The sequence below is a fragment of the Lissotriton helveticus genome, chromosome 3_1 (assembly GCF_964261635.1).
Source record: "Lissotriton helveticus chromosome 3_1, aLisHel1.1, whole genome shotgun sequence".
Taxonomy (NCBI): Eukaryota; Metazoa; Chordata; class Amphibia; order Caudata; family Salamandridae; genus Lissotriton; species Lissotriton helveticus.
Genome location: NC_136061.1, coordinates 620,243,885 through 620,268,216, shown reverse-complemented (window position 1 = coordinate 620,268,216; position 24,332 = coordinate 620,243,885). Strand labels below are relative to the sequence as shown.

General features: G+C 45.9%; 1 protein-coding gene across 1 annotated transcript in view; it reads left to right on the top strand.

Annotated features, from left to right (window-relative positions):
• DAGLA (diacylglycerol lipase alpha) overlaps window positions 1-24,332 on the top strand; it is a 294,459-nt gene that overhangs the window by 225,332 nt on the left and 44,795 nt on the right. Inside the window, exons 9-10 of the mRNA XM_078680611.1 lie at window positions 6,881-7,005; window positions 18,826-18,979. Coding sequence (XP_078536737.1) covers window positions 6,881-7,005; window positions 18,826-18,979 — 279 coding nt within the window. The remainder of the gene's footprint in view (window positions 1-6,880; window positions 7,006-18,825; window positions 18,980-24,332) is intronic.

The following is a 24,332-nucleotide window of genomic DNA, read 5'->3' as shown; positions in this document are numbered from 1 at the left end:
GAAACCTAGACACCCTTTATGGCCAATTCAATTGGACTACAGCTGACTATAGGTTAATAGTTTATCTTGGCCAGAATTTTCTATTGAGGCCATTTCTGGATGTCAAGAATCTTCATCTGGCTTAGTAAGTAGGAAGCTGTAGCTGACAAAGACCCCCACGAGACTAAATACGATGTTTGAGTGGGCACGCTTTTGCATTGAATGTAAACACCTCAGGATTTGCTACAGTTGTAGAAGGGCTGCTTGCAGCATTATCTCCGTTCTACACAAAAGTGTCTAGTTCCACCTGGTTCTCTGCATTTCTCTGCAGCAGCACCCAGTGCCATTGTCCCAGGACCTTTTTTATGTATTAATGTATTTAACAATTTTATATAACACCACTGCTCCTAATCGTGTGCTTTACAATGGCATTGAATACATAAAGCAGATTGGAACAACAACAACGAGATATTGTTGGGGTGAACCACCTGGATATAATTAGTGAACATCATAGGGCCCGAATCAATCTAAAGGAGGATCTTCTGCACTTCCCAGAAGGTGGACAGTTGTCTGACTGGTGACTGATATACTATTTTCCTGCCAGGCTAACACAGATTCCTCTGATTTCTGGACCTTATATGTTCTGCATCCACAGGTGAGAAGTTGCTCCTGGATCATCCAGTTTGGATCGATCAGAAGAGGAGCAGCAGGGTCAGGAGCTTCCCTGCAAACTCTGCATAGAAGTTAGAAGGAGAGCTGGAAGCGGTGTCTCCTGCTTCCGGCACAGTGGGAGGGCAGTTAGGGAGTTCATCATTTTCCCTTTCTAATTACGTACATTTTTGAGCTGATCATTTAATTTAAGATTCTTTAGACTAAAACAGTGTACATGCTTAAGCATTGATGTATTATTTGTAGATCACAAAATACTTTAGATAGGCAGAACAGCTGTTTGTCCCTTGGGACCATTAATAATGCTGGAATAGCTCATTGGATAGAAATGTCGGTATCCTGCTACAAGAGAGGACAAGGGCACACTGAACAAGGACCATTGGTGCCATGGGCACTTTTCAGTCACTAGCTTTCCCTTACAAAAAATATGAAATTCAACTAATTGAATTCTGCTCGTACTGTTACTAAAGACAAGCTGGTGGAGCAAGCAGTGTTAAAAATTATTTTTAAGACCATGCAACTTTCAAACTGAACTCAGCAAATGGGGAGAAACAGGTGGGCAAACAATGCACAGCTTGTTTTATTGATATTTGTATAGGACACACCTAGATGAAGCAACACAGCATTGACCATTATTTAGGCACAGGGAGTTAAAAAGATTTGCCCAGAATCACACAATGCTGAGTATAATGCGAGGCCAGGATTCAAACCTGGGGTCCCCATGTTTTAAAGGTGGAAGCTCGAGCTGGTAGCCCATATCTCCTCCCAGATGGGCTGTCATGGATGGGCATAGCATGTGGATCTTTAACAGATTCGTACTGCAACATAAACATGGTCCTTGCCTGTAACAATTGTTTTGAAGCACAAATCAATTCTGAATGCATGTGCTTGGCATTATTCCACCATCTGTTGGTTAGGGCTGGGATTTTTGATCTAAATATGTTTTTTTTTTTGGGCGTTGACTATACATAGAGCCAGTCTGACTGCCAAGGCATCAAACATAATCTCTCGGTGCCCCAGTAACTAATCACCATCTTCAGATTCTTTTGTCCACTGGAGGGTTTGGAAGAAAACATCACAGAAGTAGTGTTACACAAGTCCATTAAAGGTTTTCTAAATTTGAAAACTACAAGAGATTTATCTTGGTGTTGGTGATTATTGCATTGAAATCTGAGAGGAAAAATCTATTTGAAATCTTTCGCTAGAGGTGGCCATGGTGTGAGAATGACTTTGTGCATCTGTATAGTTTTTCCTTTGTTTTTCTGCTCATGCTTTGAGTTTTCAGTGTTTGATTAGCTTCGGTTCAGCCCATCGTGTCATCTCAAAATTGTGTGGACTGTTTTACAAATAAAAACGATGAAAAAAGATAATGACACTGCAAGGCAGATGAAAGCCTTGCGGAGCAGATGCACTTAGCACAGCACAATACATCTAATGAGATGCCTGTATTTTTAAAACTTTAAATACACAAGAGCAGCAATGCTGGGCATTTAATGAAATGGAGCAGTTGTCTGACTGAAATGTTGAGTCCTGTGCAAGCTATCATGCAAGACCAGGTTCTCGATTCCAAACGGTGGGCTCCAGAGTAGTGGAGCAGACACAAGGTTTAAAATACATTGACTCCCATGTCGAGTATAATGGTCGTTTTCAAAATATAAGAGCAACCAAGACTTGCAAATAATATTTTATTGATGTTAAAATGAACAGAGCATACAACGCGTCTCTTAAACCAGACTTTGCAGCCGAATAAATTGAACTATAAAGTTGAAAATCCCTACAGCAGCATAGTCTGCATCAAAGCACACGCCGATTGAGAGGAGAAAGGGCAAAAAAGTTTCATGCCTTTGGTAAACATTCAATGTGTTCCAGTTCGAAAGACCAAGAAACTGAGAAGCAAGATCCTAAAGTTTGAGATCTGACAAGTCAATTAAAAAGGCACTGCATGCAAAAAATATCTGTCACTGCCTGACTACATGGTGACACCACTGTCATCAAAGCAGCAGTAAGACCTATGGAGTGTAATAACATAAAGAACCTTACATTATCAATGCTACGATATTTTTAAGGCGACAGCCACAGTCTCTCCAACATTAGAGAAAATTGCAAGAGCTTGCCACAGGATCCACATTATTAATGGCCATGTTTAGCCAGACTCCCATATTGTGACACTAGCAAGAACGTGTCCTCATAACACCTTACACTGCACGACACCACCAGGCAATGATGGTAAAAGCCCAGGTGTAGTGAACTAAAATTCTGAAAGAAGAGCAGCTACACAGTGGAACACTGAGAATCCGACAGCCCTCCTATGGCGGTATGGGATAAAGGAGGCACCTCATGCAACACCTACAAGAGAAACATAAAAAAGAGGGCACAAGTGATTGTGTCAAACATACTTTTCAAGTCTTGACTAGACGCTGTCAACACTGACCTGCACAAGAACTGTTTTACACAGACATGGTTGGCTTAGAGTTTCAGATAAAAAAAAGCCAGACGTTCAAACCAATACCATTACCATCCCAGTGAGTGGGGAGCACTTGTTTGTCATACAAGTCAGTGATTCCTTAGAAACGATGAAAAAAGATAATGACACTGCAAGGCAGATGAAAGCCTTGCGGAGTAGAGGCACTTACCATAGCGCAATACATCTAATGCGATGACTGTAATTTAGATGTATTATTCTGCAACCGTCCTATGCACAACATCATACATCAGTAGAAACACAACTCTCGACTCCAGGGCAACAGTTATGCCCCAAAAGCATCCCTTTCATGGGAAGGGCAACAATAGAGGACAGAACTAAAGTGGCAGTTCTTACTTACCCACCAGACACCAGTTGGGGGAAGGCTGAGGGATTACACACAGCAATGGAAATTAATCACCTCAGAAAAATGGGTGCCACAGTCTATACAAGAAGTTTGTTTCATAGAACTAATATATAAGCAAAGTCAACCAACATCAACAAGGTCCTGTTTCCGCATCAGTTGGAAGAGATACGGCCTTTAGTGCTCAAGGAAGCGATAGAACAAGTACCACCCAGGGCAGGGAATCAAGGAGTGTGGTTCTGGGTATTTTTTTCATACTGGAGGCAGATTTAATTATAATGAGAACTACGAAGTCTTTAAAGCGACATTTCAAGATTAACAATTCAGAATGACAGTAATGTAAGATGTGATACCTTAGTTGGGGCCAAAGGATTTTATTTATTTATATGCTATTGATTTTATAGCTAAAACACATCGATCTTACAGTTAATGCAGTGTTATATGTCAATTGCAATAATTTTGTGTACGATCATATTTGCTTCCTAAGTCATGAAACAAAGAGCAGGTAAATAAACAGATATGAACTTAATGCAGTCAGAATTTGCGTTTCTGAGAAATCTAAGTTGCAGTTTTTTCTGCAGCAGTCACTGCGATCTCTTGGTGTTCACGTCTGTAGTTGGGGCTTTTAACCACAAATAGGACCCAACAAAACTTGGTATGTATACAGTGATTGTTCCTACACATACTCTTTGAATGTGATTTTTCGTATAATTTAGGGGTGAGGGCCAACAGCAAGGTATCCCAATTCACTAATCCTGCTTCTCTTCCGCGTCTAAGACATCCAACCAAATCTTTCTACAACATTGTTCATTTATAGAGCTCATATATCCAAGCCCCCAACAGCATGGGTGTGCGTGTACATCCAGTTGACAGTAATTTCTTAGGTAGGGATATAGCCAAGTCTATAAATTAACAGTTGAATTTTCCAGTCCTCAATATAGACATAAGTCCAAATAAGGACATCCTGGGGCTCCAGAGATTCTGCCTCCTGTTTAGATGGGTTATATTATTGCAGTTAAGTGTTTGGCTGCAGTTCCCTCATAGAAAAACTCAAGTGAAACATAACTTCCCCAACTGTGATACCCTTACCTTCACCAGGGCTTTGAACTGTGCTTTGCCCATTTAAAAAAAGTCCTCAAACACAGAGTGAGGAGGATGTGGTTCAGCCTGTGCCCTCCACTATTACTTCCGGGTGACCTCACCCCCAAGTAGTGACACCTCTTACTGATTCTAATTTATTTGTATTGCCTAAGCTGTAGGTGGCTGATGCAGATGATCTAGATAGTGTGGAAGGGTCCATTATCGGTGTGTCTGCATTTCTGTGACCAGTTTTTCACGGACACTGTGTGATCCTGGGTAGGGCCATGAGAGTATGTGGATCCCAACCATTCCAGGCTCTATTTGCTTTGATTGTACGCCGCTCAGATCGTTTGGCACCCACTCTGTTGAAAACAAACACTTGATCAGGCTTAAGGATTTCATGGAAACTCTGGCTCCCAAAGATGCAATTTTAGAGATCGAGCAAAGGCAGAAATAGTGCTGGTCGTTTTCGACTTGGGGTCTACAGGCATTGCTGGATCAGCTTCACCATCGCAGAATATTCAAGTCTCATGAAAGATGAAAGTGAAGACCCTAATAAAATTGTTTGGAATGATGGAATTCTAAAACCTGATCCATTACACGTTGATGCCCAATGGCAACGTGGAATCTTAATGCAAAATGTTGCAGAAAGATTTTGCCTCCATTTGAACCAATACATAAGATAACGATAACGCACATTACACTAAAGTCATCTTTTTTAGTACTTTTACTTCATTGCGTTCTGCAAGTGAGATACAGGCAGTAGGTTTTCAGTTTATTTTCTATTTATGTTCCATTGGGTGAATTCAAGTCTGACCTACCCATCTTTCCGGGGAGGCTAAAAAAATCTGCAAGTCAAACTTCCACAAAACTCCAGATTGTGATTGGGTGCAAAGCAGCAGTCTGATGATTGGACTAGCATCTGGGGCATGGTAGAGAGCAAGTCAGTATCATGGGGTGTCTCATTAGCAGCACACCAATGGCTCGTGTACCTGATGTTTAAACATTCGAGAAAAACAAATGACATTTTGGGGCCCAACTACTAGAGAGCAGGATTATGCACAGCATGTGGATCTGTCATATGCCTGTTTCTGCAAATCTGTTGTTACAAGTAAGTAAAGTGTTTATGTAATACATTGCAATACATTAACTTATAGAGAGACAAGTGTCAGATTGTTGTGTGCTCGTGGTCTGAAAAAGATATGGTATGATAGTAATATTCTGCTTGGGAGCAAGGATTTGCCTACTTGGTCACATGGTTGAATGATTTTAGAAAGGCAGTTTATTGTTCATCATGGCAACTAGATGTGGCTAAGGATCCAGAATTAAGGGCCACAAGAATGCTTTATTATCCCATTTATCACGTCCGATGAATGCTAAACTTATTTTTGTACTACTTAGGAAAAGTCAAATTTACTTCAGCTCAGTCGGGCAAATTACTTTGCCCTTCCTTTCTGGGTTTGAGCAATAGCTGAGTTTCATCACAGTGCATGAGTAAGCCATATGGCTCTTTAAGTTGAGCATTAGGACACGTGGACGCGTTACTTGCACAGATAGAGAGAGAGAGGGGATAATCTCCAGCAGCCTCTCCGCTGTACAAGACAGGATGGGGGACTTCCCTCCCCATTCTACTTGTTTCTTTCTTTTAAATAAGAAGGAACATAACCATGCAAAGGCATAACACATACTTCTCAGCCAGGTCTGCCTGCTGCCTTCCTCCTATTTCACGGGTTTCTCTTGTCTTGTGCAATGAGGGGTGATCAGTATGACTGTGATATTATTTATGTGCTGATTAACAAACCTTGCTTTCTAAGGGTGGTCTTAGCTGAAAATAGACTCCCAGGCACTGGCGCTCTTCAGATGCATTGTTACATGGCATGTTTCTAGGAGATCGGGGGGAAGGATGCATAGATGTTCTTGGTGATTGGGCATCAGAAACTACTCATATTTTCATGTTCTCAAAATTGAAACTTGATGGAACAAGCCCTGGTTATGGGACAGGTTATGGCACACGTGGACGCGCTTTCCTGTCCACGCCCTATTTGTGATTCTGTAAGAGGTCAGAAAGGTGTCTTCTTTGAGGAGGGTGGTTGGGTCGGTGTTTTTCCCAGAGGAGGGTGGCTTTGTTGATGAGCTTCCAGGATTGAGGTGTAATAGTTTTCTGTTGAAGTATGAAGGCAAGCTACACTCACTTGGTGCTCTGAATCTCTTAAAACAATCATTGCTGGTAGTGTCCCCTCCTATGTGATTCAGAAATGCCTTGATAAAGTGAGGAATGTGATGAGGGGGATGTGGTGTGACACTTAGTGTATGCTTCTCTCTTTCAGCATGAGATGCAGCGCTACAAGGAAGTATGCTACTACATGCTCTTCGCCCTGGCAGCATATGGCTGGCCCATGTACCTTATCCGGAAACCTGCCTGTGGGATCTGCCGTTTGGCAGGCTCCTGCTCGTGAGTATACACCTCTCAAATTTGATGAACAGAATAGCAAACCTTCTCCAGGAGAGAGTTTAATTTAGTGTCTTATGATCCTTCTTCCTCGGGCGTGGCCGACACAGTCTCATGCTCTTCGCTTTTTTCCTCAGTGTCTAGTTATGCCTCTTGATACTATTTCGCCAGCACTTTAGTCCACAGACTTTATCCTTTCCTCCCCACTGTACTCTTTGTGTGTTCATTTGAGTATTTGCTCTGTTTGCTTTTCCTGCTTCCCTTTCACTTTTCTCAGTTAATGTTTCCACTCTCCATATTACTCCTTTCCCACTGTCCCTGAACCATTACTCTCCTCTTGCCCTATAACTGTTCCCCATCGTTTACATCCTTTTCCCTCATTATTCGTTTTCACACCATCTTTCATCCCTCTCCATTTACCTTGTACTCTCTTCACTCCTTGTACCTCTCTCCGTGTCTTTCTTTTGTTTCTTGACTTTTTTTTCTCCATCTTCTTTTATGTTCTGCTCTTTGAATCTCACCATCTTCACTTTGTCGTGCAGGTTTTCTTTCTCATATGCTCTCTTTCGTTTGCTGTTTTCACTTCCAATTAATTTGTTCAGCTTTCACGCTCACCTCCTCCCCACCCCTTTTTGATTCTTTCTTTACCTCTATTCTTACCATTGAAGCTCTTGCTCCATCTTTTGCCTATTTGTACTTGTTTTCTTGTTCTCTTATCTAGATCTACCTTTTCTGTTTTGGTGTCTTGTTCTTAACTTTTTTTTCTCGCCATTTCCTCTGCTGTTGTGTTCCCCTTTTTGCTGTATTTCGTCTCTTCTGTTTATCTGTTCACTTTTTTGTTGTCTTTTATTTTGCTAGTTTTCTATATATTTTTTTTACCTTGTCTGATGTTTTCTATTGCTCTGCTATGTGACCCCAGTCTTCTGAGCGCCATTCTCTTGCTCTCAAATCTTTTCTAAGTCTTTTTTTCCCCTGTTCTTTTGTGTTCTCCTCTGTTTCTCGACTGTTACTTGCACTTCTCTTCCGTGTTCTTTTCATGTCTTCTTCCAACATCTTTTTGTGCTCCTTGCTGTCATTTTGCTTCTTTCTTGTTTGTGTTTTTTTTATCTGCTCTGTTTTTGGTCTTCTGTTCCTCTTATTCAATTAAAAAACATTTTTCTCTGCTTTCATTTTTTGTTCTTGCCGGATCTTAATATTTTTCAGGTAATCCACAAGAGCAAATAGCTCATCGAATACCCTACAAACGCACCCATTTGGCTTAATAGTAGCTGCAGACTAAATGGAGGAATTGAGGGTGGGAATACTTGAAGGGACAAAAGGGCTGCCAAACAAGAATACATTAATTAAGAATTAAGAGCTAAACCCAGAAACTAGCAGGTACAAGCACCAGCATTACCACATATAATAAGGCTGAATTTTTATGTGAGTGGGTGAGTTCCATATTGAGCTCAGTTCAGGCCCACTATGAACAGTAAAAGGAATGGATGCAAAAATCTCCAAAGGAACAGCTCTGGATCATTTGCCACAGATAAATGTAGTTCCTTTCTAAGGAAAATCCTTAACAAAGATTGGTGTTTTTGTAGGTGGTTAGATATAGTCTTCCGTATGGTTTTAATTTCTTGGCAAGTACAAAAGCAATTAGCAGGTCCAGTGCAAATAGAAAGCCGATTACCATGTCTCAGTATATCATTGCATCTGTCTCTGAACTGACATTGATCTGGCCAGGTGAGGATGACTAGAAGGGTGGACATATTTGAGGGCCAGCTAACAAGTGTCACTAACTTGCAAAGTGTTTGTTTTAATTACCTTGCTTATCATTTTTGCTTTGCCTGAGTATTCGTCTATGTACACACATTTGGCTCCAGTGAAACCCTTAGGTTCGAGGCATGTGGGCTGCTAAATTCATATCTTAGCATTAGATCGCCGCCTAGTGTTGGGCTCGGATGATTGCACATTGTTGTCCTGGAAGAGTCTTCGAAGTATCCTGAGATAGGTGGCTCCTCCCCTGGACTACAGTGCGCATGGGCATCGGCTCCATCCCCAGATTGTTTTTTTCCGCCATTGGGTTCGGATGTGGTCTCGACGTCTTACTGTCGGAACCAAGTAAAACTACCTTTTAGCGGCCAAAAGGCCTCGATTTTCTTGCGTCGGTATTGTCTGCGCACGGTCTCGAGTCTTCCGTCTCTTGGAGCCGGAAAAAGCGGAGTTTTCTTCGCTCTCTGAACTTTGAGGCCTTCTCATCGCGACACGACTGCAAGCCTTTTCGGACATGGAGCGGAGCCCGTTTAAGTACTGCCCGCTCTGTGGGTCCAAGTACCCACACATCGATCTGCACCCCGTGTGTAACAAGTGCCTTTCGCCGGACCACGACGACGGCAAGTGCAAGGCCTGTGCACAGTTCCGCTCCAAGAAAACTCTCAAGCTTCGGCGCGCGGTGCGCTTGGAAGCTAGGCAAGCGGCCCCGGATCCGGAGAACATCTTCGGCGACCAGGAAGAAGAGGTCCAGGGTCACCATCTACAAATCTCCCCATCACAGACGGAGGTCGAGGCGGATCCGGGAGACGACGACGGAGTCGCGAGTCAAGTCCTCGAATTCGTCGAAGAGGTAGGAGACGACGATGAGATTTATGGGGCCGCGGCAGACAGCTCGGGGGACGAGCTCTGCCCTGAAGGTTACGAAGATACTGACCGGGACACGGGATCGCCTGTCGGCCTTACCCAGGACCCGTTGCCGCAAGCCACAGCCCCGCCTTCAGGCCCGGCTACGGACTCACTTGCTGGGCACGCTGTTTCGAAACCGAAACTGAAACCATCGGGGTCGTCGACACCTAAAATGGCCGACCCGAAATCGAAACTGAAACCTAAGGACTCGAGTGTCCCTAAGATGGCTGCCGTGCCGGTGAAGAAATCGGTGCCCGTCGCCCCATCGGCTCCGTCGACCTCCGGTCCGCAGAAGCCGAGGAAGTCTGTCGATTCCGATGCTCCAAAATCGAAACCGACGCCCGAGGAAGGGGCCTCCAAGAAGGACGGTCGGCACGGATCAGCGGCTACGGCGCCGTCCAAGCCCGCCAAGGTCGGCTCCAAAGAGGCTACGCACAAGAAGTCTGCGCCCCGGCCTCAAGTATCGGAGGTGCCGAAGACGGTTTCCGCGCCCAAACCGCACAAGGCCCACGAAGAAGTCGGATCCGAGGGACCGCTCCATGCATCCTTGTCGGCGTCGAAACCTACTGACAGTGTACCGTCCCCCATTGCGGAGTCACTGCAGTGGATCAGGGAGAAAGCCTTTGCTCCTTCGGCTCCAAAACCATCTCCGCAGCCGCAAAAGGACACTCCGGCAAAGCCTTCTGGGAAACTCCTCTTTCTCTTGCCACCTAAGGAGGCGCCGAGAGCGTTTTCGACGAAACCGGCTCCGAAACAGGGTTCCTCGCTGGCTGACCCTCTTCCACGTCGTGTACTCGATTCGGAAGACGATTCAGAGCGTGTCATCGATGCTGCCACCGGCAAGCTGACACTCTATAAAAGGAAGATCACTTCTGAGCCGGTGGACTCCTACATCATCCCACTGAAGAAAAAGAGGGTGCCCCTTGACGCCTCGGGCCTCACGGAACCGATCCAGCCTCCTCCAAGACGGAGCCCCACTCCCTCCCCAGAACACTCTGTGGGTGAGGGGTATGATGAGGATGAGCAGTACAATTTCCCTATCGATGAACCTGATGTACAACCGGATTCATACGATGACACTGGTGACCAGAACACCCAAGGTGTGGGCCAAGACCCGCAGACCTTTAATGCACGTGCATCCCCGACTGAGGACTCAGCAGGATTTCATGCACTAATTGAAAGGGCGGCGGCCAATCATGATGTGGACATGCATGCCGACCCGGTTGAGGAAGACTTCCTTTTCGACACATTTGCAATCTCTGAAAGGACAGTAAAAACACTTCCTATGCTGAAAGGTGTCCTCAAACATGCTGGGGACATTTTTAAGGAGCCTACGAGGGCGAGAGTGGTCAACCCTCGCATTGAAAAGAAGTACAGGCCTGCTCCTGCGGACCCCGCCTACATCCGGGGACAACTGCCACTGGACTCTCTTGTGGTTGCCAATGCCAGGAAACGTGCCAACTCACAGACGACGGGTGAAGCTCCTCCCCCGGATAAGGAGTCCAAAGTGCTAGAGGCAGGGGGCAAAAGAGTGGCTGCGCAGGCAGCAAACTTTTGGCGCATCGCCAATACACAGGCGCTCCTGGCGCGTTACGATAGGGCGCACTACGACACCCTAGAACAGGTTATACAACACCTGCCCCCACAGTTCCAAGAAGGCACAAAAATGCTTATTGAGGAAGGAAAGCTAATATCAAACGCAGCCATCAAGTGTGCACTTGACGCTGCGGACACAGCTGCTAGGGCTATCAACACTAGCGTTATGCTGAGAAGACAAGCGTGGCTCCGCATCTCAGGGTTTAAGCAGGATATTCAGACTACAATTCTTAATCAGCCAGTCAATCCTGATAGTCTGTTTGGTCCGGATGTTGACACCACCCTAGAGAAAATAAAGAAAGACACAGAAACTGCTAAGTCTATGGGGGCCCTACAGTCCCAACAGTTTCGTGGCAGCAATTTTCGTCGCTCAGGTGCACGTGGCGTCACCAGAGGACAGATGGGCCAACAATCCCAGTTCTCCAAAAGTGGGGCGCAATCCTCGTTCACTAAACAGAACAAGGGAGGTTACAGGAATAACAGCAACAGAGGTCGCGGCAGAGGAAACAACAGCTCCCGCACCTCTACTCCAAGCAAACAGTGACTCTCTGTCACTGCCCCCCGACCACCTAACACCAGTCGGGGGGAGACTGCAGCAGTTCCTACCCGTCTGGAGAAACATCACCACAGACAGGTGGGTGCGACAACTAGTTCAGTATGGTTATTGCCTAGAGTTGAAATCCACTCCACCCAACATCCCACCAAGGCAAAGGCCTATGTCCGCAGAGCACTTGCACTTATTGCAGCAGGAAGTAGTGGCGATGCTGCAAAAAGGCGCAATCGAGCTCGTGCCGGTGGGGGAGGAAGGCACAGGGGTATATTCTCTGTACTTCCTTATTCCAAAGAAGGACGGTTCTCTCAGGCCCATTCTCGATCTACGTCCCCTCAACCTGTACATACTATCGGAACATTTCCACATGCTTACACTGCAGCAGATTCTTCCCTTGCTAAACCAGGGAGACTTCTTAGCAACCTTAGATCTCAAGGATGCTTATTTCCATATTCCACTACACCCGTCACACAGGAAATACCTCAGGTTCACTATTCAAGGCAGGCACTACCAGTTCAAAGTCCTACCCTTCGGAGTCACAACAGCCCCGAGGGTGTTCACCAAGTGTCTAGCGACAGTGGCGGCGCACCTCAGGAGGCAGAATATCCATGTCTACCCCTACCTAGACGACTGGCTCGTACAAGCCAAGTCGGAGCAACAGTGCGCCGCAGACATGTCGACTACAATTCGCCAGCTTCACGATCTGGGTTTCTCCCTGAACTACCCAAAATCGCATCTTCAGCCGGCACATGTCCGGCAGTTCCTGGGTGCTACGATCAACACCCTGACAGCCATGGCTCAGCCAAACCAAGTCAGAATCGACAGCATTCAGTCGCTGATCCAACGATTCAGACCACGACACTCCCTGCCAGCGAGAGTGTTCATGCAGTTGATAGGCATGATGGCCTCCTGCATCTTCATAGTCCCTCACGCACGGTTGCATATGCGCCCGCTCCAGGAGTGCTTAGCGAATCAGTGGACACAGGCTCGTGGGCGATTGACAGACCTAGTGTTGGTTACCAGTCGGGCATACGACTCTCTGCATTGGTGGACTCCACACAACCTTTGCAAGGGCCGACTGTTCCAAGAGCCTGTGCCGCAGATTATCCTGACAACGGACGCGTCTCTCCAGGGATGGGGAGCTCATGTGCTCACTTACACAGTGCAGGGACTATGGACGACGCAGCAACAAAAGATGCACATCAACTATCTGGAACTGATGGCAATCTTCATGGCGCTCAAGTCCTTCATTGTACATCTGAGCAACAAGGTTGTGCTAGTCCGGACGGACAACATGACCGCAATGTACTACATTCAAAAGCAGGGAGGCACCCACTCGCCACAGCTGTCTCATCTGGCTCAGAGCATGTGGAAGTGGGCCATTCAGAGGAACATTTTCCTCATGGCAGAACACCTCCCGGGAAAGGACAATCAGATGGCGGATCTGCTCAGCAGATACAGCCATCAAATGCACGAGTGGGAGATACACCCTTCTGTTCTCCACCCGTACTTCCAGCAGTGGGGTCATCCGGAGATAGACCTGTTTGCCACAAAGGAGAACGCAAAATGCCGACTCTTTGCCGCCAGGTTCCCTCACCCACAGTCGCAGGGGAATGCGATATGGATGAACTGGTCAGGCAAATTTGCGTACGCTTTTCCGCCAGCCCCTCTAATACCGCTGGTCGCAAGAAAGCTAAGGCAGCACTCCATGACTCTCATCCTGGTTGCTCCAACGTGGGCACGCCAGGCTTGGTACACCACGTTCCTCGAACTCTCAGTGGTGCCGCATCGAAGACTGCGCCTCACGCCCAGTCTTTTGACGCAGAACCATGGAGACATTCAGCATCCAGATCCACGACAGCTCAACCTGGCGATCTGGCTCCTGAAGTCCTAGAGTTTGGATACCTTAACCTGCCTCCGGAATGCATGAGTATCATCAAGGAGGCGAGGAAACCAACTACTAGAGCATGCTATGCTGCTAAATGGAAGCGTTTTGTCATCTACTGTACGTCCAATGACATCAACCCACTAGATGCATCTATCCCCAACATCATCTGCTATCTGCTACATCTCTACAAGTGCAATCTGGCGTACACTTCCATTAGGATACATCTATCAGCCATAGCGGCTTATCTTCAAAACAGGCAGCACCTCTCTGTCTTCAGAGTGCCCGCCATTAAAGCTTTCGAGTCATTCCCCCAAGGACGCCACCAGCTCCGGTGTGGAACCTCAACGTCGTTCTCACCAGACTGATGGGACCACCATTTGAGCCACTACACTCGTGTGAGCTCCAATTCCTTACGTGGAAGGTGGCTTTTCTTATAGCTATTACGTCTCTGAGGCGTGTCAGTGAGCTGCAAGCGCTCACCATACAAGAGCCATTCATTCAAATTCACCCGAATAGGGTAGTGCTACGCACTAACCCTAAATTCCTTCCTAAGGTGGTGTCACAGTTTCATCTAAATCAGACCATTGACTTACCAGCATTCTTTCAAAACCCGCAAACGGTGGCGGAAAGGATGCTCCATACCTTAGATGTACGAAGGGCGTTGATGTACTACATAGACAGGACACAACACTTTCGAAAGACAAAGCAACTCTTTGTTGCCTTCGCACCACAACACAAAGGCAACCCAATCTCCAAGGCAGGGATAGCCAGGTGGATTGTTAAGTGCATCCAGATATGTTATCAGAAAGCGAAGCGCACGTTAACAATACCCCCCAGGGCGCACTCCACGCGCAAACTGGGGGCATCCATGGCTTTCCTGGGAAACATTCCTTTGGAGGACATTTGCAGAGCAGCCACGTGGGTCACACCACACACCTTCACAAAACACTACTGTGTTGATGTGCATTCCAAACAGCAAGCTGCTGTAGGACAGGCTGTTCTCAAAACACTTTTTCAGGTTTCTGCAGCTGGCACGGGCAACCGCCGCTGATGGAGGGACTGCTATGTATTCTATGCTAAGATATGAATTTAGCAGCCCACATGCCTCGAACTGAATATGCTACTTACCAGTATGCATCTGTTCTTGGCATGTAGGGCTGCTAACATTCATATCGCCCGCCCTCCTCCCCGGTGCCTGTCGCAGCTGCAGATATACTATTGTATTTATTCATTAGCATGGACATCCTTTACACTTTCACTCCATCTTCTGCCACAATGGCGAAAAACAATCTGGGGATGGAGCCGATGCCCATGCGCACTGTAGTCCAGGGGAGGAGCCACCTATCTCAGGATACTTCGAAGACTCTTCCAGGACAACAATGTGCAATCATCCGAGCCCAACACTAGGCGGCGATCTAATGCTAAGATATGAATGTTAGCAGCCCTACATGCCAAGAACAGATGCATACTGGTAAGTAGCATATTCATTTTCTAGGTGTGTCTGGGGCTCAGGGTCTGTTTGTAGCTCAAGGATTATCAAGTGAACCCCCACTGATAATGTGCAAGTTTCTGACCGTTCTTGCTTTTATTTCTTTTTTTACTTACTGACTGTTATGGCGTCCGACACATAGGGCAGCAACAAAGGACCTCCCCTTCTGTCTGCCTTGGGAAAGTTTAATTACAGTGCCCCAGCTGCACTTTAGTCTCTTCATTTCTGATTCCACGGTTCAACTCCAGGTGTTCCTTGGCCTGTCTCTGTTCCATTTTCCTTCTGGGGTCCAGCAGAGAGCTGTTTTTTAAATGAGGCATGTTCTCTTCTGATATTGTGTCCTATTCATCTCTGTCTTTTTCTCGTAATAATGGGGTCCATGCTCTCTTTCTTGCATCGTGTGAGCAGTCCCTTGTTGGAGATGGTTTGCAGCCAGACAATGCGCAAGATTCATCTCAGGTTACTGGTGTGAAAGGCTGACAGTTTGGTGATGTCACTCTTCGTCATCCTCCAGCATTCTGATCCATACAAGAGTGTGGTCTGAACACAGCTCTAATAAAGCCCCAGCGTGGTGTTGGTGCTATGCTGAGATGACCTCCACACATTGTTCAGCATCCAGAATGCAGGGGTATGGGATGTTGAGTGGCATGACTTCTGATTTCTTTGTAGATCTTTAGATCCGCTTCTGTGCATAGATGATGAGGCGAGACATCTTTTTCTGAATATGCTGGTGAGTGTGAGAGAGCAAGGCTAGGTAATCCGCATAGTCAAGGTCCTTCAGTGTAGAGAATAAGGTCAATCTGATGCCTCTGACTTGGTCTTCTGTTGTATGTTGCTTCACCCAGTCAATGACTAGGTTGAAGAGCAATGCTGACATCATGCATCCCTCTCCCACACCAGTCTTGACATCAAAGCTGTTCTCACTATTTCTGACCTTGCAGGTGTAATTATCGTAGAAGTGCTTGAGGAGAACAATCTGCTGCAGTATGCCATAGGCTCTCAGTATATATATGTCACGGTGGATACTGCCAAAGGCTCCCTCAAAATCAATGAAGTTGATGTATAGTTGTCCCTGCTACCGCAGGAACTGCTGAATGATGTTGCGTAGAGTAATGATCTGGCCAACACTCCCTGTGCCCATGCGACATCCAACCTGTTCTTTTTTTAACTGCTTGCCCACAGCATCAGACATGCGCTATACTATGATTTTCACCAGAATTGTACTCTGGATTGACAGAAGGGTGATTCCACACCAGTTGTTAGTATATTAATGCTCCTTTCTTTGGGGTCTTGGCAATGATGCCTTAGTTCAGTCATCTGGTACTTTTGAACTTCCCAAGTCGATGTAAACAGTGGTTGGAGGGTTATGGCTGATGTTTCAGGGTCTGCATCAAACATTTCTACATTCAGGTTGTCTTAGCCAGGAGTGCTTCTGTTCTTGAGAGATCGTATGGCAATGACAATTTCTTCTTTCTGTGGTGGGGGCAGTGTTCACATCCAAGTCTGTCTCTGCTTCTTGGATGTCCACTTCACTTGCTGGTACAGATCTGTCCAAGATTTCTCTGCAGTACTCAGTCCACCGTGATTCCTGTGCTTTCTCTGTTGTGAGTAGTCTGCCTTGCTTGTCCATGATAGGGGTGTTGTATGTTGTACATTAGTAGTCCTTACCCTGTGCTTCTCCACTGCTTTCCTCCTCTGCTTGGCTAGTAAGGCTATTCTTGTACACCCACTTGTCTGCTCTCGTCATTCTTTTGACTGCTCTGTTTGCTTCTGTCTACTCTTGCTTGTACTTCACCTTCAGCCTCTCAGATTTGGTCTCTGTGAGTTTCTTTCTTGCTGCTTTCCTGTCTTCAATAGCTTGCCAAGTGTGGTGTCTTGTCTTAGTTATTCTTTCTTGTTCCTTGTCTTGGTCCCCAGACTTGTTTGACTGCTCTTCGCAGATATTGAAGAGACCTGTTCTCATTTTCTGTGGACTGCGTATGCAGCTGGCTTAGACTGATCATCCGTGAGTGCCAGGAGTTGAAACCTGTTGTTGATTTGTAAGACGAATGGCTTCTCACTCTTGGGGTCCTGCAATTTTGCCATATAGTGATGTTTTGCTTTCTGTTATTCTGAAATTAAGCTTCACAAGAATGGTCACTACATGGTGATTACTGCCGACGTCCTTTCTCCTCCCCACTCTGACATCTTGCAGCGAGTGTCTTCAGGTGCCACATATCACCAGATGGTCTATCTGTTTTCTGTAAGCCATTGGGTTAGCACCAAGTTAGTTTGTCAGTATCGCAGTGGGGGGAGAGAGTCCGTTCTATGACCAGATCATTTGTGGTGCACAATTCCGACAGTCTTTGTCGATTGTTGGTCATTGCTCCACAACCTTCCTGTTCGAGGCATATGAGCTGCAGATTTCCCATGGCTCTGCCCTGGTTCGTGTTGTCATTTCTGACTTTCGCATTTAAGTCTCCCATCACAATTTTCAGGTTGTGGTTTGGCACAGCTTCAACCTCATCTTGCATCTGTTGTTAGAATAGGTCCATGGCTGTTTTTCTGTGTCATTTGTTGTAGCATAGCACTGGATTATGGTGGTGTTGATGGTTTTGCCTTTTAACCTGACTGTCATGAGTCTCTGCCGATTGGCTTCTACTCCGTCAGGCATTTCTCTGCTCTCTTGCTCAGCATGATGCCTACTCCTTCTTGATGTTGGTCATCATCCCTTCCTGAGTACAGTACCGTCTCTCCTGTCGTGGCTTTCATTCTGCCAGATCCGGTTCCCTCAGGATGTGTACGTTGTTGTGCCTCATCTCAGATGTTACTTGAGCCAACTTTCCTGTATCATACATAGTGGGTAAATTCTGGGATCGACATCTGTTTGCACTTAGTATGCAGAACTTCCATCATGCTGTCAGTAGTTTCCTTGGGGCTTTGACTACTGTAATTTGGGCATGTCTTATGCAGAGACTTTAGAAGTGTATCGTTCCCAGAAGATGTTGTGTTTTTATTTAAGCTGTTTCCGTAATAAATGATTTTTATAGGACAAGGTTGTTAGCCTTGTGTCATCTCCCAATCTGGAGGACCAGTGGATTGTGCTTTGTTTGGTCTTTACCCTTTGACCTGTCTGGATTGGGCGACCATGCCAGGTGACTAAGCTCCTGCCAGCATAGGTCACTGAGACATGCAAGCTCCTCAACCACTTCAAGGTGGTGATTCTCTGAAGAGCCCTCTCTTTGAAAGTACAACCAAAACTTGTAGGTCCAGTGGCAAATAGGAAACTGATTACCATGTTTCTCGGTATTGTGAGCATCTGTCTCTGAACATGCCTTGGTCCTGTCGAGTGAGGTTGACTAGAAGTGCAGCCATGAGTGAGGGCCAGCTAGCAAGCGTCACTAACCTGTAAAGTGGTCGTTTTACTTAGCTTGCGTATCATTCTTTCTCTGTTCAAGTATTCCTCCATGTGGACAAGTGTAGCTCCAGTCAAACCCTTAGCTTTTTAGGTGTATCGTGCTCTTTGCAGCTCAGGATTAGCTAAGTGAACCCCACTGACAATGTACAATTTTCTGACCTTTCTTTGTTTATTTTCTCTCCTTGTCTGCTCCTCTTACTAAGCCTCTCTCCTCCTAATATATTTTCATCATTCTTATCCAGTTGTTGCCTCTGCTCGTCCCGTCCCCGCTACGCCCCGGGTGTCACCATTGAGGAAGACAACTGCTGCGGCTGCAATGCCATCGCCATCCGACGACACTTCCTGGATGAAAACATGTCCTCGGTTGACATTGTGTACACCTCGTGCCATGATGCTGTAAGGCGGCGCATTTGCAGAGATATTAAACATCTGTCTGTCTTTGTCTCTTGCCAGCATCCTGTGTGTCATCTGCTACCTACTATTCTGTTTTCAAAGTCAATATCCGAGGAGCCCTTTCCTCCGTCGTTCCCTTCTGCTTATATGTCAGTCATTGTCTCCTCTTGCACCATTTGACCTTGTTTAAGCTTCCCTTACTAAGCTCCCTTTACCTCATTCCAGCTACCTGCATAATAACCTTTTTTCCACCTGTCCGGTCAGAATGCATCTCTGCTCTTTTTTATTATCCTGGCTGACCACCTATCATTCTTCCTACCCATCTAGATTGGCCCCCATCCACACTGACTACATCTCTGCCGTTTTCTTTGCCCTCTTCTCTTTCTCTCTCATCTAACCAACTTATCAACAGCTCCTCCTGTTCTAGCGGACCAGTTTTGTGCCTTTCCTTCTGTACCCGCTGACTCATCGCCTGGTACTGGCTCATTGCATCATACCCGTGATGACCTCATATTGTCTTCCTGCTATCCCGTCTGATCACATCTTAGCTGTGGTCTCCTCCAATCCTAGCTAACTGTGTCTCCATCCCACACTCGTATTACAGCTTTCATCTCCTTCTGCCTCATCTGACTTCAGCTCAGCCACTTTCTCCTCCTAACCCTGAAGACTACATCTCAGCCTTTTACTAAATTGTCACCTCGCCTCTGACCAATCTTGGTCACATCTCATCCCTCTGCTCATATCACAACTAGCCATAACAAGCAAACAAAATGTTTCTGTAATTTGTCATGTAGTTAAATATGTCACTTCTGAATTATAATCTTGTTAATCCGAGGACTCCAGTGGCACATTATGCTAACCACTCGCCATATAAATATGTTCACATAGATTAATTGTACAGAAATGGGACTTAGTTATCCTGCAAATCCGGCATAAGTCTGGATACCCTCTAGAGTGCTGGCTTTAGGTCAGTGCGATGGTATCGCGCATCAGGCACCAAGCTCAAGGTTGTGCCCTTTGCATGACTGGCTGAGGCGAGGTAAGAGCAGCCAGCAGAGAACTTTGTCGGCCCGGCGTATTTCAGGGTATAATAAGAATGACATGATACCTAGTGTGAGAAGTTGGTCTGGCATATGCTGTCCACTATTCTAGTGGGCACCTTGCACCAGTCTAAATGACCCTTATTGATGGTAGGTTTAAAGACAACCTATATGGAAAGCTATCCTAGTGGTAGCTGTGGAGAGCAGCCTTCAGGCTAAGTCTTGAAGGAATGCGGGTCATGTTCGCGCTATATAAAACTTTAAAAATAAATAACTAAAATAAATGTAAAGCAGCTTGTTTTACCAGTCTATAATCTCATAAATGACCAAATGAAAGGAGAACCACACCAGGTATTTGTGTGTGTATATGTATATATGTATATGTATATACATGTGTGTGTATATATATATATATATATATATGTGTGTATGTATGTGTATATATATATATATATATATATATATATATATATATATATATATATATATAATATGTAATTATTCTAAACACATCCCTCTAGTATCTTTATGAGGCTAGAAGCAAAAGTACATACAGTAACCTTTTTTAGCACACAGTAAATTAGCACAATATATGGTTAGCCCTAAGGGCGTACCGAACCATATACTAAGAAAGTGATATAAGAACCACGAAAGACATAGAGACAAGGCCTAGGGCCTGTAGAACCGCTGCGGCCACCAGGAACCACCCAAGGTAGTGAATCAGGGGACCCACGGGGGATGCATGCAGTGTCTAAACACAGCCACGAATCACCATTGACTTCTATGGAGAAAGTTGTGATTAGAATTGTAAAGAGTAGGGACACTTAGAAGTGTACTTAGAGCAAACCCCTTTAGAACTAGGCAGTTCTAGAGTCAATACCCATTGGAGCTCCGGAGTACTCGAGTTACCTCACCCAGGGAAGCCGGGTGCATAGGTGTCTTTTCGTGTCGGGTTTAGTCGTCGTTTTCTATGGCGAGCTGCTCAAAAGTGCTGCAGGCGTCCAAGTGGAAAGTGTCCGGATGGATCGAAGGGTAGATCGGAGATCTGAAGAACCTGACAGCAGAGGGGACAGAGTCTGGGTCACTAGCCAGTGACCAAGCAGGCGATGAGCAGATGTCGGATGATTTCAGTTGCAGAAGGTGAAGCTTGACTCTTCAGCCATGAGGACCAGGAGGCGTTGACAACGACCAGGAGCTAGATTCAAGCTGTCCCACGAAGGATGTAGAATGCTGCGGAGTCGGTATCCTGATTGGACCCAACAAGCCTTGGCAACAGCAACCCACGCAGAAAGCAAAGATTGGCTTCGGTGCAGACCAGCAAGGTCTGAGGGACTCACTCTTTAGAGGGGAGAAAGAGCACGTCTGTAGCAACCAGGAAAGCCCAAGAAACAAAAGAGTTACCTTCGTGGGGACCCACCAGTCGACGGACCAGGGCTCGCGGAGGAGCCTCGTGCGGAAATGCTAGAAGCGGGCCCATGGAACACTCGTTGAGTATAGGCCCACAATCTTCGGTGCACATGATGCTCGGGGCTTGGACTACAAGTAGCCCAGTGCACAACTTCGGGAAAGCTCGAGAAAGCAAAGCACTAGCAAATGTGCACGGGTCCAGGAGTTCCAGTTCCACGTCACTCGTGAGGGCTGCGGGTCTCAGCTTTGCTGGGATCTTGTGTCGGCCTCGGAGAAGTCTGGAAGTCCGTGTCCTGAGTCACAAATCCGTTGGGATCCGGCGGAAGCCTTGGAAATGCAGACCGGAAGATGCTTCTTTGGTGGCTGTTTGAACAGGGGTGTGACTCCTTAACCCAAGAGAGATTCTCCCGTCTTCTAGTTGAAATAGAATGTCGAAGTTTCAGGATATATGTTGCAGAGTTTCGTCCAGGTATAATCTAAAGTCCTAAGGACTGGGGTCTTATACTTATACTAAGTTTAGGGTTTGGACTTACTCTAGGGCCCCACCTATGGGAGGACCCAGGGAGGGGCTGGTTACACCGCTTTCCCTTTGACCAGTTTCGTGCCAGAGCAGGGCTGAGTGCCCCTTCAACCGGTTTGAACTGGGGTATGCACTGGGACACCAATTGTGCCCACAGCACTGTCTGAAAAGCATTCGATAAATACACCCAACCAGCCCAATACACTAAAGCCTGTCTGGGAGGTGGTTATACCTCCCTGTGACAGGAATCCTATAGTCCAGGCCTCCCCTGCCGGAGTTTCGTCCAGCAGCAGGAGGTCAGACTCGTGTCTGTGGCTGCAGCATCCATTTTGTGATGCTGGGGCTCTTTTAAACTATCACCGGTTAGGTAAGTGTGTTCATGTCTTCTCCCTCTAGAAGGGTGGGATTCTACCCCCGCCGCCAGGACTGCGGGGAGGTAGGATTCCAAAGTGTTTGACACCAAACACGACATGTTTCCATGGAGCCATTCTAAAGTTTGCATTTACCGCAAGGTTATAATGCACTTAAGCGTATATTGTCTGGCTGCATCACAGAACAGCATCAGAGAATAGATTCCGAAAGCTGCAGAGGGGTCCAGCTCATGCATGGGCACCGTCTCACACAAAACCAAGCACTCTGCCTTCAGGATTGATAAGGCCTACCATAGGAGTGACTTATAGGTTTATATGTGTCAGTGATTAAAGGTAGATATAGGTAACCTATATCTTAGTAAGAGGTGCATGCACCACCTTACCCAGGCTGCAGTAGGAGACCTGTGTTGCCATTTTGTAAGGCTTCCCAGGGGTGGCATAATACATGCTTCAGCCCCTGGTAGTCCTCTGGGGTACCTATGCCCTTGGTACCTAGGGTCTCCAGATGAAGCACTCTAAGCCATATGCCCTTGGTACCTAAGGTGCTATATGCTAGGGACTCACAAGGGTAACCCAGTAACCAATCAGGAGTGTACCTAAAGTACATACAATGAATTTAGAGAGGAAGCAGCTAGGCTGTGGTCCTGAATAGCAGGGCCCCCGCCAGACTAAGGTCGAAAAACAGTGAAACACCAGCAAAAAGTGGGGGTAACCATAGTAAGCAGATCCTACTCTCCTACACCTCTGGTTGCTAATGCACCTGATGGAGAGAACTGTAACTTATTGACTCAATGTGAAGTAACGTAGAGAGTTATTCTTCTCGCTGCAAAGCACACTTTGAAACTTGCAAAGATTGTGTTTTATGTAGACTGCTCAGTGGGTTACTGCTTGCCACAGAAATCATTTTGTTACTTGGCCTTCATAAGTTACAATCCTTCTGATACAACACATTAAACTATAAACTGGCGTCAAGGCGCTGCATGCAAATTGTAAAGCACAGGTTTAGAACCTTATCGTTTTTTCCACAATCTTATGTCATTAGAAGATTGCCTAAAAGTGTTCCTTTAAGTAGTAATACAGTTTTATTAGAATGACACCCCCAGTCAATGTCTTAAGTTTCAAATCCTAAGTTTATGGGGTGGATTTATTAACACTTTGCCCCTGTTTTGCATCACAAAAGTGACACAAACCTAGTGCAAAATGTTGTTTTTGGGTTACTTTCCATCGCAAATCCTGAATTTCTTTATCCTTGGATTGTTTGATACGACCTCTTTAAACTTCTCAAACCCTCACAGAAATGTGAATTTAGAGAGAAGATTTAAAAAGACAGTCTTGCACCAAATGCCTGGTAATGCCCGTTCTCAAATGCTGCTTGTGTGGTTACCTGAAATACGCTTTTATTACATTTCTTGATTTTTTTGCATTCTAGCTTTTAAAAAGTAGACACATTATCCTTATGCCTTTTCCCTTACATACCACATGGAAAAAAGATTTTTTTAGCCAGGTTGATGTCGCTTGGAAATTGTAAATAAGTCGGCTGTTGCACCATGAAGCTTTTGTAAAATCATATACGAAGAGCCATCTGCCTCCTTGCTGCCTGGTCCAGAGCAACATATAGCAGTTTGTCTAGTCATTAAGAATGCTGCAATTACTTACTGAAAATTGAATTACTTCGAGTACTTTTTCAGCATAATTGCCATTGTGCCAGCGCGCCTACCCAGTTTTGAAAGTAGAAAAGCCCACCGCCTACACCTCGCAACCTACAGTTTTAGTTGACACAAGACCCCAGAAAGTACTGTTGGCCTGGTCATAGCAGGGTGGGAGGGAGGGGTTAATTAATTATGGTGCAAATGTACTCGGGGTAATGCAATTACTGGTAAGTAATTGAAACATTGCCTTCTCCTACATTTCCCCATAATTAATTACATAGGGCCTGATTACGATGTCCGTTGTGGAGTGGAGCCAACCGACCATAGGTTGGTGGTTCTGACCGCATAATATGGATGCAGAAACATCTA